This window comes from Monodon monoceros, unplaced genomic scaffold (assembly GCF_005190385.1).
Source record: "Monodon monoceros isolate NGI ecotype Baffin Bay Population unplaced genomic scaffold, NGI_Narwhal_1 Super_Scaffold_16, whole genome shotgun sequence".
Lineage (NCBI taxonomy): Eukaryota > Metazoa > Chordata > Mammalia > Artiodactyla > Monodontidae > Monodon > Monodon monoceros.
Genome location: NW_021703772.1, coordinates 54,583,298 through 54,604,159, shown reverse-complemented (window position 1 = coordinate 54,604,159; position 20,862 = coordinate 54,583,298). Strand labels below are relative to the sequence as shown.

Genomic DNA, 20,862 nt, shown 5'->3' with positions numbered 1-20,862 from the left:
GTGTGTGTGTGTGTGTGTGTGTGTGTGTGTGTGTGTGTGTGTGTGTGTGTATATCACATCTTCTTTATCCATTCATCCATCGATGGACACTTAAGTTGTTTCCATATCTTGGCTATTGTAAATAATGCTGTAATGAACACTGGGGTGCATATATCTTTTCAAATTAGTGTTTTCATTTTCTTCAGAAAAATACCCAGGAGTGGAATTGCTGGATCATATAGTAGTTCTATTTTTAATTTTTTGAGAAACTTTTGTACAGTTTTCAGTTGTGGCTGTACCAATTTACATTCCCACCAATTGGGATGTTATATACAGCACAGGGGATATAGTCAATAATACTGTAATAATTCTGTATGGTGTGTAATCTATAAATATATCGAGTCACCATGTTTTATACCTAAAACTAATATAGTATTTTAAGTCAACTATACTTCAATAAAACATTTAGTACATGCATACAGTAAAAAACTTAAATAGTATATTACAGAATGAGAGGAAATCTCCTTACCCTTGACCCTCAGGCCTCCTTCCCAGGAACATTTAATATCATCAGATGGTGTATTTTTTAGATAGTCTATGTAGATACATGATGCATATGTGAAATTTTCCCTCTCACATGTAAGCTCTCATTGACATTAGGAAACTGTTTCTGCATTGTACACTGCTTTATGCTCAGTGCCTAGAATAGAGCCAGGCACTGATGCTCAATAAATATTTGTTGCAGGAATATATTCTATCCCATTTTATCTTTAACACATTAATACATATGGCTCTACTTCATTCTTTTTACTGGCTGCACAATAATCCACTGTATAGATATAGCATAACTTAGTTAACTAATTTCCTACTAAGGGATACTCGCGTAGTTTGCAGTCTTGCTACCCAAAAAAGTCTGCAATCCATGTTCTTTAAGATGTACCTTGGTACACATTCCTGGAAATGGAACTATGGGATCAGAGGATATGTACATTTTAAATTTTGATAGAAATTGCTAAAGAGGTCGAATGATTTACATTCCCAGCAATAATGCATGGGACTGCTGTTTTTCCCATACCTTTGCCAACTTTTATGTCTTTGCTAATCTGATGGGTGAAAATGGTATATCATTTTTGTTTTAATTTCTTTCTTTAATGATGACTGGACTTGATAGAGCTAAAGTTTATTGGACCCTATATTCTATATCTTATTTAACTTTGAGAGTCTGCTTTTGATTTTTTGACTATATACCCGAAGTCTATGACTTATTTTTAAATGTAACTTAGAGATATACATATTAAAACACCTTACCATAGCCTTCCTTTCCATATGCAAATGAAGGGGGTATAATCAATTTTCGCTTCTCGCCAGGACACATATCCGTCATCCCAATGTCTAGGCCTTTTATGACTTGTCCAACACCAAGAACAAACCATTTGGGGTGGCCTTCATTTTGTGTCCGGCTATAATTAAAAACAACACCTAGGTAAGTTGATTTCAAGAAAAATAAAATCAAACATTAAAATACAGCTGAGCATTTAGTTCCAATTTAAAATTGGAGTCCTCTCTAACCATCTCTTTTCCTATATTAAGATTCATTCTGAACCCCCTAGTGGGGTGTTTGGCTCAAACTTCCCTCATAATAGCCAGACAGAGGTATGATTTGCCCAAAGCTAGTCATTAGGAGTCATCTCATTTTCTTGTTTTGTCATCTTTACAAAAACTACTCAACAGTTAACTTTTTAATGGGTCTCCTGCCCCTAACTAGCTGCATGGATTGTCCAAATGACTTATTTACCATTCTGGGCTTGTTCTAAAAAATAATGGTACAGGTTTAGCCTCAAAAAGTCATTTGAACCATGATTAAAATTTGTATTTTTTCTTCTTATTAAATTTCTCTATTCTAGATGCAAAGAACTAACTTTCCCCAATTGTATTTTTATAGGGTAATAGCACAGAAGGAGAAAAGACATTCTACCTCTGAGTAATAAACCATCAATTAAATCAGAGTAAGTAGTGGTGGGATGAGGGGGCAGGCAGGACACAGGGTCTGGAAGTCACCAGACAAAGTCATTGTAGTGGCTTCTTGATACAGCTGGAAAGTGGCCTCCAGCCAGTAAATATCGTGCTTCTGAAGGCCAGACAATATCTCCTAAACAACTCTACGTAGTCCTCAGTAACGAGGCTCCAACCCACAGCAAAGGAAAAGTGTGAACATTCTTACAAACAGTACCTTGACTTACTTCTATAGGTATCAAGGGCAGTGGTGGTGGTCGGGGGAGTGTATGGATGTGTGTATTTTTAATAATTTCTTGGGTCAACATTTTCAGTAATTTAAAATAATATTCCATATAATAGGGAAATACTGTATCAAATCTGATTTCCCCCCTAGAAATAAAAGGCTGAACTCTCGCTGTTAAAAAACAAGAACAAATCAATCAAACAACAAATTAGGTTTCTGGTTGGTGGAGGGAGGCTAGATTTAGTGCATCAACTGGACGCGGGAGCTGTTCGCATCATTTCCTACCTGCAGTAGAATTTCGAGCCGTCTTTAGCCAAGAAGCCGTCGTAATGGGCATTTAGCAGGTCTCCCTTTTTGCTTGTGTTAGAACAGTTTTCTGGACGATGCAAAACTTCAATTTTCACTTCCTCTATGCTCTCCTCTGCCTTTTGTCCCTGAGCAGTAAAAATGCCCCACAGGTAAACGAAAATGATTAACCTAAATAAGAAATGCATGATTCCGAGAGTCGGCCCCAGATGACCACCGCGTTCCCTCATGCGTGTCACTGGCGCGGAGTGGCCGCGCCAGCAGCCTAGTTACGACGCGTGGCAGTCATTGTCCTACGTCATAAAAGGTCGGGGGCGGGGTGAAGCGTGGCCCTGCCCCCTTTCCCTGCGGCGCGCCCAGCAGCGGAATTTTTGCGCGTTGGCTGCTGGTTTCGTCCTGGTGGTACCCCGCGCTTTGGCTGGCTGTTTTCAGTCGCTAAGGCAACACTCCACACTTGCACCGCATCTCCTCGCTAAGTCCGCATAATTTACAAACAGTTTCCTCAGGGTTCGATAGTAACGTTCGCGTTACCTTTTGAAACTGGCAAAAGAGGAAATAAGACTCTGATGGGATGTCGTAGTCCGAGGATAGGATTGTCATTTCTGGGCATGAAAGGCGTCTCCTCAGATCCCTAGAGAACTGGTGGGCATCGGGGGAGGCATTCTGCTTCTGCGGTGTCTTTGAAGCGCCTTCTCGGGGTCGAAGTCATGCATTAAGCGGTTCCAGGCTAAGCCACACACTAGTACACAGAGGTACCGCTGCTCCCCGAAGCGGGGTTAACGGCTGTTCCCCAGAGCCGACTCCAGCGATTCGGGACCGGCTGCTGGTTTGCATTTCCTTCCCTCACCACTCGCTGTCGCCCTTGATTTGAGGGCTTCTAGGAGTGCGGGTAAAGCTCTTAACAGTTTTGCTTTTCTTACCAACTCTGCGACATAGGTAATTATCCACATTCCACTGACGAGAAAACTAGGTAATTTGAGTATTGGGCATTCTGTTTCAATCTCACGGCTAATACGCGGCAGGGATTTGATCAAGTCCGACACAAAGCCAGCCTTATATCCTCACCCCCAACATTTTAGCATGAAGAACTACAACATACAGAATAAATTTTACTACCCCATTACCGCGGCCTTATATCCACTACTTGGATTCTATCATTAACATTTAACTATACGTATTCGATTTATTAAATACATTTCCATCTGTCCATCTATCCGTCAATTCGCCGTATTTCCAAGCGAATACCCAAAGACTTTTACCCAAACCAGAAGGACCTCAGCGAAGGCCTGGATTAGGCTCTGGAAAGGGAGGTGGTGTCCGCCTCAGTGATGCTAAAAGCCGAAAAGCCGCAGCACCGAGCCTGCTTATATCGGCTTTGCTTAAAGCTTGTGAAATTACAGAAATCTGAAAATTATTGTCAATTATACAAGGGGATGGTCATTTCCAAACAGGATTTTAAAAAATCATAAAGGCTAGAGAAAACTTCCATTTTTAAAATAAAGTCCAACGCTTGCTCCCGTGTTTTATATTCTAAATGAAGTTGTGGCTAAGATTCTTTGTCGGCGTGGTGGGACTCTCAATGCACACTGACTTCCTAGAAGATAATTTCTCGGACCCCCTGAATGGGAGAAGGATACGAAGGAAACATAAAGAGGAGGCTTTTTTTGTGTGTGAAAAAAAAACAACCACCAGAAAGACCTGAGGCTCAGTTACAGGAAAACCTGAGAGGCCTACAAGTGCGACGTGGGTGGGAGAGGGGGGGCGGCTAGTCCTCGGGTCGGCCCGGGGGCTGCGCACGTAGCCAGGTCCGAGTCCGCCGGTCCCGGGCCCTGAGGCTTAGGCCCCGGGGGGCCGTCGGTCCGGGGCTCAGCGTTCTGGGTGAGAGCGGGAGCCCAGGGCCGCCAGCCGAGGGCCTGTGGGAGGATGAGGAGGAGTCACGGCTCCGACCCGCCCTCCTCGCGCACCCTCCGGCTGGGCTGAGCCGCAGCAAGGCTCGCCCGCTCCTCCAGCCCCGCCGCCGGGGAGGGGTTTCCCGGGACGTGCCGGCCCCTTTCATCCAGGAAGTGAAAGCGACGTCGGGGTCAATGAAAACAAACGAGAGATCTGGGGGAGGAAAGGAAGGCGGGCGAGGAGGAAGGAGCGCCGGGGCGCGGAAGGGAGCAGCAGGGCGGTGGGAGCGCGAGCGGGAGGCCGGCCGTGGTCCCGACTTTGCTGCCGCCTCCGGGGCTCGCCCGGGGATGTTTCAAGGCCCCCAAGCACCGCGCGGCGGCCGCCGTCCCGGCCTCTGAGGGCCGCCACGTCCCGGCAGCGCGCGCGGGCTGAGGGCTGCTCTGTGCCGGCTGGGGGCGCCCGGGGAGGGGCCCGGGCGGGCCGGGAGGGGCTGCCCAGGCCCCGCGTTACCCCCTTCACTGCGGCCGGCGCCGGGCCAGGAGGATGCGCGGCGCCGGGCTCTGAAGCATGGAGGGAGTTCTGTACAAGTGGACCAACTATCTCACGGGTATGAGGGCTCGACTGACCGGGGTGGGGGTGGGGGCGGCGGGGAGAGAACTTGGACGGGCTCAGGCAGGGAGGCTGCGGAGAAGGCGGGTAAGGGGCTCCTCCTCCCTCTGCCAGGCCGGCGGGGACCCTCACAGCGAATCGGTTCTGTCTGGTTCCCGGGCTTAATCGCTCTCTCTGTCCCTTGTAAGTGCCCATCTGGCCTCTGCAGGGGACAGTTCGAGGCTGCGCACCATCCTGAGGGTGGGAAGTGCACCTGACCATTTCTTTGCCCGTGTAATAATACTTCTGTTTTCTCCTGTAGCTTCCGGAACCATTCCTAGTCACTCTACATGTGTTGCTGCAGTCTCTGCCTTTACTTACACTTAATTCAGCATTTTGTTGATAACTGAGTTGTTGGGGCATAGGACTGTAATGGGCCCTTTAAAATCAAGATTTCGTTTTAGGAAATCTTTTCACTGTTTCTTTTAATTTTCCTTAGCAACACGGTTTATTTTAAAAGTTCTCTTCGTTGAAGTTGTTCAAGCATAGCAAGCAAGATTTTGGAAGCTGTTCCCAGATTATATTCTCTTAGGGGTTGATTGTCAATGAGTTATCCTTATGTTTTGGTATTCAGGTAAGTGTGTGAGAAATTGTGGGAGAAAGTGCAAGACACAGAAGGTGGAGCAGGCAAATCAGTTTCACTCATGAAGTTGGTTGAAAGGAAGAACACCAAAGAACTAGGTGTTTCTGTAGAAATAAGAGACCAGCAGGGAAGGGCCCGTTTCCATGACACCAACAGTCTGGTTTATTAAAAGAGCCTTAAATCTGAGTTGTAGTCCCATCTCTGCCATCAGCTAACAGTAAGGACAAGTCACTTTTTCCTCTCAAGATCTGTCTCATAGGGCAGGGGTGATCAACTAGTTTATCCTGAAGGTGTCTTCCAACTCCAGAATTCTGTGATCTCACCAAATTAGAGGAAGGGGAGTGGATTTAAAGTAAGATTAAATAGCAAACAGATTTCTTGGTTTAGTGTAATAGGCCAGTCTTGATGTGCTGCCCACTTGTTCACTCTGCCAAAAGTATTGAACCCCTTAGCAATTGTATCAGACATTCAACTTGTGTCCATCTGACCTTGTGCAAAATTTGCACAGAAACACTTAAAGACATAAGCACTGAGCTATAATTGTCTCTTTTTTTGATTAGTTGGAATGTTAAAGACATTTATAGCAGCGAATGCTTTACATTTATGATACATGGATGCTTTGTTTGCATTAGAATGTCAAACACTTCATTTCTGTAACTGGTATGTTTTAACAGGAAACATTTAATACAACGAGGCAAATTTTTTTTATTAGGCATTTTCACATGGGCTGTTGTGAGAACAGTTATACTGTTTAGTTTAACTTTGAGATGGTAGTTACTCTGCTTTGAGATGCAGATGACCATCTCATTGCAAACATTCTAAGCGCGCAGTGGCTTGGGAGGTCATGTGAGGATCTTATGCATAGCCCAGAGCAATGGGTGATTACTAAGATGAGTCAAAATTTATTCCTGGAGCTAAATGTGGTCTTAGTGGCCCTCTTTCTCATCTCCTGTCACTGAGCACCAGCTGGTTGAGCTTTTAACGTTGTGTACTTAAGGTTTTAATCTTCGCAGAGCATTTAAGTTAACTGCTAGTATGCAGTGTAGAAGCTTGATGAAATGAAATCTTTTGTTTGGAAGAATTCTATTTTTAAAATTTAAATTTGGCTCAGTGGCATGCTGATTATTACTTTTAGTTCATCTTAGGTCAGAAGGATGAATAGCTGTTCATACTAAGTGATCTTTAAGGAACCTTCCAGTTTGATGACAGTGTGCTTTAAGAATCCTTTGTAGAGAATAAGAATTTCAGTAACATTTGGTAGTTTGAGATAAAAAAGAATGTGTGTTGTGAAAAGGTATTAGAAAAAGGAATACCTATGAATTTTTTTCACAGATATAGCCCTTATATATATGTGTGAATCAATTAGAGATTGTTTCATTAAATATTTCTTCAAAGAGGTATGTAGAGATCATTAACAGTCTTAGATTAATATACTTAACTATAGTCACTTTTCAAGTTGGTACAAATTCTAAATGATCATTTTGCTCAATATTTATTTTAAAGAGATATTGAATCACAATAATGCAGGCTTACAAAATCACAATTTGTCCTGTAGGCACACTAGACTGGGGGTAGAGGAGTGTATTTTCACCATAACCTTCTTATAATTTGTTTGCCAAGGTGAATTAATGTTTGGAAAGATACCATCCTCATCATTTCTATGCATGCCCAATACATTATGGATATACTGGATATACTGTGTATCTGTACTCTTATGGGTAACAGGCAATATCTCAGTTTTCTGTAATCACTCATTCATTCAATCACTTGAGAATTAAATTTTTTTTTAGTACCTGTTGTGTGCCAAGCATCTTTCCCAGGTTTTGGGAATTCAGTGATGAACAAGATAAAGTTCATGTACCAGAAGAACTTACCTTCTAATTTGCTAGACCTCATTAAGGAATATAGAGTTTCATAAAAAGAATTTTCCAAGCCTCTGAAACTTGGTTTTGTATATCCATCCCTCTGAACTGTATTATCACATTCCCTGCTGTTAATCTTTTTATGATTACTCAGCATTGTCATTTCAAAAGTGTTATAGGTAAAGCCTTTTGGGGAGGTAAATCCTGGGTCTATATCAGGATGTAAGAATGATTCCCCTATCTGTCACTGTCTTGGTACTATTTGGCCCAGAAAAACTGAACTGATTAATATAGCAGACAGTGTCTAAAGTGACCAGGCTGAATGGTGATTTAACAGTCACAGAAAGAACAAGGGCAGTCGCACTGCCTCCAGCATGGTCACCATGTTATTAATCAGTGAACTGTTGTAAATTAGTGGCATGCTTGATAAGATTTCAGGGAACACTGAGTTTGGCTTGCAAGAGTGGGAGTTGAGCTTCAAGGAAAGACATCATCACCCCCAGCTTCGCATTAGAGCCAAGTCTGTGATAGTTGTGTGCTGTAGTCACTGAGTCAATGCTAATTAAATGAATGATTTCAATTTCTAGCATTTCTGCCTGAGCTGTGCAACAGCAGGGCAAGGAGAGAGGAGTGGTGACTCCATGCTCTCACCACAGGGTATGCAACTTCTGTGTGAGAGACTGTAAATCATTCAGCACTCACTGTGTGCAAGGGAGTTGGCTTAGGTGGAGTATTTTATAGGAGAGAGGAAAGCCACATTGCAGAATTAGAGGGCGAGGTGGCACTTGAGAGGTCTTCTTGTTCAATTCACTCATTTTGGAGACTGGGAATTTTTGATATTTAATGGGATGAAAATTCGTCTCAGGTTATTCAACCTGGGACAAAGAATGATAACAAAACTAGGGCTAGAATCCATGTCTTCTGTTGCTTTTTCCATTATGTTATAACCTGACTCTGTTTCCCTTAGAAAAAAGGGGCAATTGTGTTTGGGCTATTTTCTGTGTGTAGGGCTATTTTTGAAGATGGGTCTGATGGGTTGTTAATGAGAAGGTTGTAAGCCAGAATAAAGGTATTATTCCCCATATTTATTCTGATCTAGAGGTTTCTCCAGAAATCTCTTCCAGCAAAATGGAGATTGATGCAAGAGTATTTTGGGCAGATCTTGGCAATTAAAAATTTCATTGTCAGAATGTTATTTTAGAGCCAAGAAATGACATGGATGGTAAATTTTGTAATCATAGTTTTCTTTGTGATTAAAGTACTTTTTTATTGCTGTTTTGTTATTTATGATCTTTGTAGGTTGGCAGCCTCGTTGGTTTGTTTTAGATAATGGAATCCTGTCCTACTATGATTCACAAGATGATGTTTGCAAAGGGAGCAAAGGAAGTATAAAGATGGCAGTTTGTGAAATTAAAGGTAAGTGAATATATGGAATTAAATGAATTTGTAGTTAGGTAAGTAAAGGGTTCTTCAGCATACTGCAAAAAGAGGAGAAAAGCATTTCTAACCAGGAAGGGATCTTCTAATGCCATTTATCTCCTTAGCGTTCAGAAGTGGCACTTAGCATTGTTAGGCACAATTTTTGGTATTTCTCCCTCTATAAATATACTTTGAATTGAAATTCGAAGTACTAGTGCTAGTCTTCCAATGTGGACTTGAAAAAGCAATTTCTTGTGGATGCCACTTTAGTGTCCATGCTGAGTCTACAAGTGTTTTCTTTCATTTTCATTGAAGCGTGTTGTAAAGATTGGAAGCTGAACTCTAAAGATGATGAGGCCAGCGCAGGTTTTTGGTAAAGTATGAACTCAGAGTCATAAACTCTGGTTCTTTGCTGAATTGGAAATAAGCTCTTCTGGGTAACAGAGATGTTTTTCCTTTCTTTTTCTTCTTTTTTTAACGATCTTGAGAGTTTCAAGGAGTACTGGTCAGGAATATTGTAGGAAGCTCCTCTATCAGAATTTGTCTGGTGTTTTTCCCATGATTAGACTGGGGTTACGGGTTTTAGGGAGGAAGATCACATCAGGAGTACATGCTGTCAACATGATACACCATTTTTTTTTCCAATGTATAATTTCCATTTTAATATTTTTTTTGGAGAGGATGGTTTTTCTTCAGTCTATAAGGACTTAGTCTTTACATGGACTTTGGTGGAGGTCATGGGGCAGCTTCCGCAGGTCTAAACTGGGGTGGGAGTGTTTGGTCCGTCTGGGATGAGCTTCACGGGAATGATTCCTGACTATCTTGCTGTGACTGGCACAACTCACGCAGTAATGTAGTTTTGATGTAAGTACAGGTGGGGAAGCACATAGGAATCGAAGACACTTACTTCCGAAATGTCCCCGATGGCTGCGGCCTCTACTGTGTTAATTAATGACCTTAATGGTGTCCTTGGGCACGCATTGGGCGAAGTTGGTGCAGTGAATAGGCTGCACGTGGCCACGGCCCTTTTTTGGCATAACTGTTGTTCCTTCTTTTCTTCGTCATCTTGGAAGTGAGGACCCGAGAGAGCTGACATACCACTCTTGACATTAACCTTGACCACCTGTCTGAGGGTAGTGTCTGTCAGATTTCTCTACTGTAAAGTTATCTTCCCCACTCCTTTTCCATATTGTGCTTTTTCAAAAGGGGAGAAAAAAGCAGTAAGTCATGCTGTAATTTTCATGAAGGAAGGTTTCATGGACCATTGATTCATTTGTGTGTGTGGTTGGGATATGTGGGGTGCAAGTAGGTAGGAGAAATCATACAAAGTGGTAATGAAAAGTATTGAATTCTTCAAAGAGAATTGAAGGAAAAAATAAAGCACTAGAGAAGGGCGTGTTAAACCCTACAGGGGGTCATGGCTACATAAGATATAGAAACACTTCAGCGTTGTTACTTGCATATTCTCTGAACTATATGAGGTGTAATTTTGTTTTATTTTTATAAATGACACAAGAAAAGCACATTCAAAGCATGAATTTTTATTTTTTAAAAAAATTATGGGAACTTCCCTGGCCATCCAGTGGTTAAGACTCTGTGATCCCACTGCATGGGGCACACAGGGTTTGGTACTTGGTTGGGGTAAGATCCCACATGCCACGCACTGCGGCCAAAAAAGAAAAAAAAGATATAAAAAAAATGATGGTTTTATCTCATCTTATTCTTCATATTTGATTCCAAATGAGATTCTGACTCTTGTCAGAAATCAAACTACATTCAAAGTTCAAAGATTTGACAACCTTGAGGATATTTAAAAGACTGTTAGTGGCAGAATTCTCAAGGCAACTCTAGCACTTTTTCAAGCCATGGCAGCGTTATTGTTGTCCTTGTTATTTGTTTAAAGAATAAGATACAGAAATGGGCACAAATCTTCAATATTCAGCCTTAAGAATGCCTACAAAGTGAATACACTTGTGTAATCACCACCCAGATCAAGAATTAGAATATTATCAGCATTCTAGATGCTGGGATAATAATCATGTTATCTCAGCCACTAATCTCTCTAAAAGGTTACCATTAATCTGACTTTTATCACCATATTTAAGTATTGCCTGCTTTTGAGCATTATATAACTGGAATAAATCAATGTTTTCTTTTGTGTCTGGCTTAACATTATATTTGCGAAATTCATCTATGTCGTTCTTTGTAACAGTTCACCATTCTTACTGATGTGTTGTAATATTTTTATTGTGTGATCGTCCCACAGTTTGGCTCTCCATTCTAGTAGTGATGGGTGTTTGTTTTTTCCATTTTGTTTCCATTTTGGGACTATAATAAGTAAAGCTGCCATAAACATTCTCATATATTTATTTTGTTGAACATATATATGCGTTTCTGTTCAGTATATATCTAGAACTGGAGTGGAATTGCTAAGGGAGACATTGAATATTCATACATTCAGCTTTAACAGATATTAAAGGAAATACTATTCTTGACTTTTGTTAAAACAGTAAGGCACAAAGAAGCAGACTTACAGATGTAGAGAACAAGCTAGCTGTAAAGAACAAGCTAGCATTACCAGTGGGGAGAGAGGAGGGAGGAGGAGCAAGATAGAGGTAAAAGCTTAAGAGGCACAAGCTACCGTGTATAAAATAAATAAGCTACAAGGATGTATTGTACAGCACAGGGAGTGTAGGCAATATTTTATAATAACTATAAGTAGAGTATAGTCTATAAAAATTTTTAATCACTATGTTGAACGGCTGAAACTAGTATAATGTTGTAAATCAACTATACCTTAATTTAAAAAAATTATTAAAAAAACCCAGTAAGGCAGACTTTACTCAGGTCTGTTGGAATAGGTATAGGAGCTACTGCAATGGAGTTTTGCAGTAGGGGAGAGAAATTGGGCTCAACTCTGAATACAACAAGGAAAAGTGGGAGTTTATAGCCAAGGAACAGAGTAGCAGGGGGCGAGATAGGGGAATCAGTGGATGGAAAATTATAAGGATGAAACTTCAGAGATAAAGGGGGATTCTGATTAAACAGACCTTAAGGGATTCTTATTGGAGGCAGGTCAGGGTGATCAGATATTATTACCTGGGGGTGGTGGGAAGTGGAATTTGGTCAGATAAGGAGGGTGATCAGATATTGAGGGTGGGGGATTCTGGCTAAACTGACTTAGTAGGATGTTTGCTAAAAGTGGACTCTACTAGGACAGAGCTGGAAGCCCCAGATCGGGCCTAGTCAAGCAGAGGGTTCAGAAGAGCCCAACAAGTTTGATCAAGGAGAGACTTTTTGTCTCAGATAATGCCAAACTGTTTACCAAAGTAATTGTACCAATTTGTTTTTCAACTAGTATGAGAGTTTCAGTTGCTTTTCATCCTTGCCAAAGCTTACTATTAGCAATTTGAAGATTTTGAATTCTTCTACTATACCTAGTGCTATCAAATGGTGGTTTTTTTTTTTTAAACACTAATAGATTGAACCACTGTTAAATTTATTTATTTATTTATTTTTGGCTGCGTTGGATCTTCGTTCCTGTGCACGGGCTTTCTCTAGTTGCGGCAAGCGGGAGCTACTCTTTGTTGCGGTGTGCGGGCTTCTCATTGCGGTGGCTTCTCTTGTTGCGGAGCACGGGCTCTAGGCACGCGGGCTTCAGTAGTTGTGGCACGTGGGCTCAGTAGTTGTGACTGGCGGGCTCTAGAGCGCAGGCTCAGTAGTTGTGGCACACAGGCTTAGTTGCTCCTCGGCATGTAGGATCTTCCCGGATCAAGGCTCGAACCCGTGTCCCCTGCATTGGCAGGCAGATTCTTAACCGCTGCGCCACCAGGGAGATCCCTCTTATGGTGGTTTTAACTTGCATTTTTTTCAATAACTAATGATGTTGAGTATTTTTTCAGATATTAATCAGGCATTTGAACATCCTCTTCTTTTGAAGTCCCTTTTCAAGTCTTTGGCCCAATTTCTAAACTGAGCTATCTTTCACATTGATTTGTAGGAGTTCTTCGTATAGTCTGAATGAGTTTTCATACTGCAGATAATTCTCCTGATCTGTAGTTTGTGTTTTCATTCTGTTAATGGTATCTTTTGACGAACAGAAGTTTTTAATTTCAGTAATACCCAATTTGTCAAAAATTTTTTTAATTAGAACTTTTTATGTCCTATTTAAGAAATCTCCTTGAAGGTTTATTGTTTTACCTTTTATATTTAGGTCAATTTTAGGTTGGTGGTTGACGTAAAATTCTGTAAAAAAGAGTGTGATAAGTGTGACAGGGGTACTGGTGGCCCCAGGGGAGGGAGTTCTTAGATCTCACGTTTCAGTAGTTAATTTGTTGTTGTTTTCTGTTCACATGCTACCACCACTTTGACACCACTGCCAGCCTGGGTATATGTGAGAATGGTGGCTTGGAGGGTACCCCTGGATACCCCTTAAGGAGGTGTCACTGCCTGCCTCTTGAATCAGAGTTTGTTGTTTTAGGTCTGAAACATCTAATACTGTGTAAGTGATGATTTGATTCTCCACAAATTACTTGAGTTCGTGACTATATTTCCCCTTTGTTTATCATCGTAGTCCATTCAGCAGACAACACAAGAATGGAATTAATCATTCCAGGAGAGCAGCATTTCTACATGAAGGCAGTGAATGCAGCTGAAAGACAAAGGTGGCTGGTTGCTTTGGGGAGCTCCAAAGCCTGTTTGTCTGATACTAGGACTAAAAAAGAAAAAGGTAACTATACATTTTTCCTTTGTGGTGAGAATATTTTCTTAAACATAAATGTAAATTGTCATGTTCACTTATAGTAATTTATCCCAAAGAAATAATCAGAAATGTAGAAGATCTATGTACATAGATGTTCATTATAGTGAAAAAATTTATAAACATTGCCAAGGTTTAAATTTAGGGGAATGGTTCAGTAAACTATATAGTGCTTTCATAGGCTGATATATTATGTAGCCAGTAAAATGTTTACAAGGAATTTTAATGATATGAGAAAATGCCCAAAGTTGAGTGATAATTGAAAAAAGCAGGATTCAAAATTACATAGCCACTCCTTGGCCAGCTCAGGAAAGATATGTAAGAATTGGTCAGGTTGTTACCTTTGGAAAGGGAATTTGTGGGAGACACTCACTTTTCACTTTATACCCTTTGACCGTAACTTTTGACTTTACCAGCTACAGATATTGCCCGTTCAAAAGCAAAGCAAGGGACTTCCCTGTTGGTCCAGTGGTTAGGACTCAGCGCTTTCACTGCTGTGGCCCTGGGTTCAATCCTTGGTCGGGGAACTAAGATCCCGCAAGCTACGCATCCGTGGCCAAAAAGAAAAAAAAAAGAGCCAAGCAAATAATTTATGGTATTAGTTCAATTATATGCAGATATAATGTGAAAATAATAACAGTATTTATATCTTGGTAGTGAGATTGCAGTTTTTTTCCCTATATATTTTTGATTTTCAAAAATTTTCACTGAACATGTATTACTTTTATAATTAAAAAACAATAGAAGTTATTTAAATTAGTGAAAACAACTAAATTGTGGGTTATTGAAAAATGAAGGCTAAGGATTGAATTTATAACAGTTTTCAAATATGTGAAAGAACATCACGAATAGAGTATGGTTAAGGGTAGGATAAGAAGGAATGAGGACTTCCTTGGTGGTCCAGTGGTTAAGACTTCACCTTCCAATGCTGGGGGTGCGGGTTCCATCCCTGGTTGGGGAGCTAAGATCCCACGTGCCTTCACGAGCAGAAAACAAAAAAACAGAAACAATATTGTAACAAATTCAATAAAGACTTTAAAAATGGTCCACATTGGAAAAAAAAAAAAAAAAAAGAGGGAATGAATAGTCACAATAGCCAAAAGGTAGAAACAACCCCCCAAATGTTTATAGACAGATGAATGGATAAACATAGTATGGTATATACATAAAATGGTATTCAGCCTTATTATAAAGGAAGGAAATTCTAACAGATGCTACACTGATGAATCTTGAATATGTGCTAAGTGAAATAAGCCAGTCACAAAAGGACAAATATTGTATTATTCCACTTATGTGGGGTACCTAGAGTCGTCAAATTCATAGAGACAGAAAGTCGAATGGTGATTTCTAGGGGTTAAGGGAGGGGGAAAAGGAGAGTTAGTGTTTAAAGTGTGTAGAGTTTCGGTTGGGGAAGATGAAAAAGTTCTGGAGATGGATGGTTGTACAGTAATGTGAATGTACTTAATGCCATCAAACTGTATACTTAAAAATGGTTAAAATAGTACATTTTGTTATATATATATATATATCTACAATTAAAAAGAAGGAATGGACTTAAACTTGGGTAAAAATTAGGTTAGGTTAAATGGGCAGATAGAGCTGCTTTGGTCTACTCTGGCTAGAGGGGCTTCATGACTAGTACCACAAAGCAGTGCCACTGGCTCAAAGAATATGGAGAAGCATCAGGATCTACTGTGTATACTTTTTTTCCTTCCTCTGCTGCTTACACATCTAGTTTAGAAGGTATTGGTAAGTGAGTGGCTGAGATTATGGCTGGATGTTTAGTCTGTCTGGATATATTAAAGAAAGGAACATAGGCTTTTAATTAAAAAAAATTCTTAAACCAATACTATGTGAAAATGAAGCTGTGAAAGGAACAGAAGAAAACAAATGAATGTTTATATAGAGCAGTTGTAACTATATAAAAGTTAAAAACTTCTGTTACCAGAATACAATAAAGAAAACTGAAAGAAAGCTGACAGATCTTGAAAAGTATTTGCAGTATTTTGGAGGGATGAAAGATTGCTATCTTTAATGCGTAAGAACTTTTATAAATTATAAATTTATCAATTTATATATTACTAAGAGAAAAACCAAACATTAGAACTGGAAAAATGTGTAAAGGACAAGAAAAGCCAATTCACAAAAAAAGAAATACAAGTGCTTATCAAATTAAAGATGAGTAATGGAATGGAAATATCCTGTATAAGGCATTCATTGTCATCAGCCTGTCTCTGGAAATTAATCTACCTAAACTTCATGTCAGACATATGACAGCCAGTTTTTTCCACCTATCTAAAGAGAAGATGTTTCCTCAGGGAAAACCTTATATTCTATTTCCAAGGTCTCATACCTCTTAAGCTACAGGTATTCATATCTATTGCCTTACTTTTTAATGATTCCATTTTGTTGTTTTGCCTCTGAAGTATGAAAATAGTCTAATTGAATGTTTGCATATGTTCCTTTCAGAAATAAGTGAAACCAGTGAATCCCTGAAAACCAAAATGTCTGAGCTTCGCCTCTACTGTGACCTCCTAATGAAGCAAGTTCATACGATCCAAGAATTTGTTCACCATGATGAGAATCATTCATCTCCCAGCATAGAGGTATATCCAAGATGATCCTTTCATGTCTGATTATGCTTTGCAGCATATGGTGGGTGAGCTTCTTACACAAGATGACAGAGAAGCATTTTCAAAATGAGTTATTCTCAGCTATTCAGACCTCTTCGTACTGTAGACTATCTGGAAGTTTGTAGGATCTTTTAGACTATGTCTGTATAACCAGAGTAAAGCAGCAAGCAGCACATTTGTCCAAGGAATCAAGGCCTGTCTTTGCAGCCAATTGATTATTTGATGGTTGGGGTAGGAAAGAAGCATTACCAGCTTTGTTCTTCAGACTAACTGCATGAGTTCATTGGACAGGTGCTGTTCTCTTTCTTTTGTAATTAGGTCCTAGCTTAACTACTGAGGGTTAATAATTTAGCTTTATAAACTAACTTAGAAAAAGAATCATTCTCAGAGCAGTGATGTAGGAATCAAAATTCAGATTTGCAGAACCTGGCTATGAAATAGGCTCATTCTTTCTGGTGAAGTAGGACCAGTGAGCCTTACTGCTCTCTGGGTGAAAGGCCAGCCTGGTTCCCAGTCCCCTTTTGCCTAACTTGGGAGAAGTGGGACAAGAAATCTTCCTACTTTTCTGTGGCCTTCTCCTACTAGGGAGGAATCTTAGGTGAGGTAGGTTGCCTTTAGATGCAAGTACATTAAACCCTAAGGCACTTGCTGTTTCACCACAGGCTCTCTGCAGGCAGGTGCCCTTACATCTGCTCCATTGGCTCAGGGACAGTGTCGGGGACCCAATCTTGTTCTGTCCTTCCACTCTGCCATTTTTGGTGTGTTGTTTTTTTCTCCTCATGCCCTAGCCTTCAAGGTGACTACAAGTTCGCACAGAAGCAGGAGGCAGTGGGGTAGCCAGGGTGGAGAGAGACCATCTCAGTTTGCTGTCCTTTGCTTTTATCAGGGAATGAAAATCCCAGAAACCCTAGCAGACTTCTCATTATCTTTTTAGTCTGGGTCCATGAAAACTAGGAAAAATGTGTATTTGACAAAGGGTCATGGAATAGACATGACTGACTTAGACCAGTCTATATTCATCCCTCAGGAGCAAGGCGCTCTGCTGTCCCCAAAAGAACTTGGAGTTTTTATTCTACCAAGGAAGAAATGGGAGAATGTGCGTGGGGTAGACATGAATTCTACCTGGCACTCAGTAACCCTCATGGTGTTCCACTGCTGTGATTACCTTTGGAATTCTGATAGTTAGAAACTTACAGTCTAGGTTAGGTTTATTTAAGATAAATTTTTGTACACAGTTTTTCAATATGATACTTCGTTTAAATGCAAGAGTTATTTTTTTCTTGGAGTCTAATTTCATACATTGTTTACCTGAGAGACAGATAATTCTTATTCATGCATTGCTTTAATTTTCTAAGGTAATGCATTTTAAACAGATTTGAGCATAACCTAGTAAGGTATCCATTGAAGGTGATGTTTCATTATTTGATGGTAAGGTGGTGCATGAATCCACATAGTTGTGTGTGAGTCTGTTCAACTTTTTGCATGTAATTTTTCAGAACATGAATGAAGCCTCTTCTCTACTTAGTGCCACGTGTAATACATTCATCACAACGCTTGAGGAATGTGTGAAGATAGCGAATGCCAAGTTTAAACCTGAGATGTTTCAGCTGTGCCATCCGGATCCCTTAGTTTCTCCTGTGTCACCTTCTCCTGTTCAAATGGTTAGAATTTCTGGTTTTTCTTCCAGTGATACTGCATTTGGTTTTGTTTTTGTGTTTATTTTTAAGGCTGGAAACTGGCAGTAGGAGGGAAATAGTCAACAGGTTGAATTTTTTTTTTTTTTACTGTACTCAGATTCTGTGTGGGAGTCTCTCAGCTGATGGGCTCAACATGAGCCAAGGTCCTGATCCCCTCCCCTTGGAAGGGCTATGCCATTTACCCCAGTGTGTCAGGAAAATATTATAATGCTCTGTGGGTGCTGTGACATGAAAAGGTTGGGTAACACTCTTCTGTTTGGTAAAAACACCACTATGGGGTGAAGATTTACTCACAAGGGGATAAAATTAAGTAAATCTTTAGAGGAGCTGTAAGGGATTCGAAACAACATGTTACAGGGGAAACAGTATTTTATAGTCAGCATTTGGATTTGAACCTTCCAAGTAGGCAAGTTACTTAATCTCTCTGGACTTCATTTTTTTCATCTGTAAATTACAGTGTTTTTTACATCAGAGGTAGATGTAACCTGTTTAATGTTAGGTCCTTAACATTAGGTTCTTATCTTCTGATTACTCTGAACAGGGAATACTCTTTTTCCCAAGGGTGATGGATTCATTTTCCTTTTCAAGGTAATAAACTTGCCCTAGCATGCTGTGGGGAACTTGGAGGTGAGATGAGGTTTGATGAAACCTTACATGTTTTTCATCAAACTATTTTCGTGAGCTCTTTTGTGGAATGAAGAATGCCACCTGGCTCTTATTTTAGCAATTACCTGCAGACCTATTTATTGGCAGAAATAATAGGGTACAACTTATTCTGAGGTTCTCTTAACCACCACAGCAAATTTGGTCATATGAGAATTAGTAAAGATTATTACCTAAATTTATTTAGATCATTATTTTCCTAAAGTGTTTAAAAAAAATTTTTTTTATTTGGTTGCTGTGCAACTGAGTATTAGTTGCGGCTCACTGGCTCCTTAGTTGCAGCACATGGGCTCCTTAGTTGAGACAGGCAAGCTCCTTAGTTGCAGCATGCGAACTCTTAGTTGCGACATGCATGTGGGGTCTAGTTCCCTGACCAGGGATTGAACCTGGGCCCCCTGCGTTGCGAGCGCTTAACCACAGCGCCACTAGGGAAGTCTCTAGATCATTGATTTCTAAATAATTTATGATGGACCAACAGCGTCCTCTGAGATAGGTATACCATGAAAATGAGTTTTATGGCCAGATTAGTTTGGGAAGTTCTAGGTTAACTTAAACAAATTGGGTTTCGCTGATGTAGGACTTCTTAGAACCTCTTTTATGCTAAAGTGTATTATGAATCTCTGAGGAGAGGTGGTGTGTAGTGTTTTCTGAAATTTATTTGATGATTGAACCCTTTTGTTTATTTTTTAATAACTCAGAGGACTGTGTTGTTTAGCAGAACACAGTTTGACAATGTTGCTTTTTAGAACAATTTTAGGTTTATTGTGGACTGCTAAATAACATGTATAGTTGAACAAAAAATCCTGATCTTTTGAGATGGATGTATAGTGCTATGTTCCTGAGCTTGATATACAAGGGGTACACTGTATTTTTTTTAAGGTGGACTTTATAGAATCAAATATAATGAAAACACCTCAAACCTGCCTAATTTCTTCATTGAACTTCTGAGGAGAATGCCTTCTGTTATAAATGTTCTATAGTCCAGAGAGGTCATATGTGTATTTTATGTATAAGAAGCTATAATAACTGTCTCTTTTAAACTAAAACTTTTTATCAGTAGAAACATTACAAGAAATCCAATAAGTTAATCTAGGAAATACTGGTTAGAGGCCACTTATTTTTCCTCACTGTGCTGTTTTACTTCATACATAAGGCAAAAATTGTGGCTTACGGTAAGTAGTTCTGGAGACACATAGCATGGAAAGTAAGGTCAGGCAGTCTTCAAGAGGAAATCTTTTTCTTTCTTTTTCTTTAACGAAATGAGTAAATGAAAAATAAAGCTGAAAAATTTGAGAATTCCAAAATTAACTTGATCTTTATAACTACTTTATATGGTTATCTCATTGTGTCCCTCTTTAAATTAACTTGCACTCAGTTATATTTCAAATCATCATAGAAGTTTAAACAATTGTCATTTTGATCCACAGATAATTGTAGTGGGGGTGTTACTGCGTGAGTAATCCTGAAGGAACTGATTTCTGTTAAAGGAGATGTTAATGTCCAGTTGCATCTTTATTTTAATCATATTAGATATCCTTGGACTACAAATTGGATGGGTCATAATTGTTCTCATTTCAACTGGGATTTCTCAGAGCAACTGTAGAAGGCATTTACGTAACATAACTGTTAGACTTGGACTCACTTGTAAGACTCTTGAGCCCCTGTATATAAAGCAACTATCCTTAGCCTTTGATATAAACATTGCTTTTTTTTGCTACTTTGCTAAGCATTGAAATAATCTACTTGGCTGCCTCTGTTTTTTGGTGGAGTAGTTAAATCTAAATCATGTTTCGTATTTGTCATATTTATTAATACTCTGCTGACTCAGATTTTATTTATTTATTTATATTTTAAGTGTATTCTTTTAGAAACCTATTTGAGGCTTAGGGTTCCTCTTCTGAGTTCTTAAAAGACTTGAATAATTAATGCTGTTTTCCATGAAAACCACACTTTAGAACATCTGTGTAATAGCTACCTGAATAATGAATGGTAAGGAGAAGCTCTGCCCTTTAAAAAAAAGAGAGAGACATTTATTAGATTATTTTCTTTTCTGGCTTGCTGGATACTCCTTTTCATCACAAATAGTGTGATTTTTTGGGGACTTGTTAAGTATACTGTTTTTTATATCTTTATACAAAGACATGTAGTATATATATATTATAAAATTCAGTTTTTAATATTGAG

The 20,862-nt window shown here is 39.8% G+C and overlaps 2 protein-coding genes and 1 pseudogene across 3 annotated transcripts in view; 1 reads left to right on the top strand and 2 right to left on the bottom strand.

Annotated features, from left to right (window-relative positions):
- FKBP7 (FKBP prolyl isomerase 7) overlaps positions 1-2,787 on the bottom strand; it is an 8,857-nt gene extending 6,070 nt beyond the window's left edge. Inside the window, exons 1-2 of the mRNA XM_029225762.1 lie at positions 2,504-2,787; positions 1,288-1,439 (exon numbers count right to left, since the gene is read on the bottom strand). Of these exons, the coding sequence (XP_029081595.1) occupies positions 1,288-1,439; positions 2,504-2,754 (403 nt within the window). The 5' untranslated portion in view covers positions 2,755-2,787. The remainder of the gene's footprint in view (positions 1-1,287; positions 1,440-2,503) is intronic.
- Positions 2,788-4,589: 1,802 nt separating this feature from the next.
- PLEKHA3 (pleckstrin homology domain containing A3) overlaps positions 4,590-20,862 on the top strand; it is a 94,203-nt gene continuing 77,930 nt past the window's right edge. Inside the window, exons 1-5 of one of the 2 annotated variants that reach the window (XM_029224549.1) lie at positions 4,590-5,021; positions 8,807-8,923; positions 13,500-13,655; positions 16,155-16,291; positions 17,815-17,979. In XM_029224549.1, the coding sequence (XP_029080382.1) occupies positions 4,982-5,021; positions 8,807-8,923; positions 13,500-13,655; positions 16,155-16,291; positions 17,815-17,979 (615 nt within the window). In that variant the 5' untranslated portion in view covers positions 4,590-4,981. The remainder of the gene's footprint in view (positions 5,022-8,806; positions 8,924-13,499; positions 13,656-16,154; positions 16,292-17,814; positions 17,980-20,862) is intronic. The other variant, XM_029224550.1, reaches the window with a different exon arrangement.
- On the bottom strand, positions 9,641-9,991 carry LOC114896516 (annotated as a pseudogene).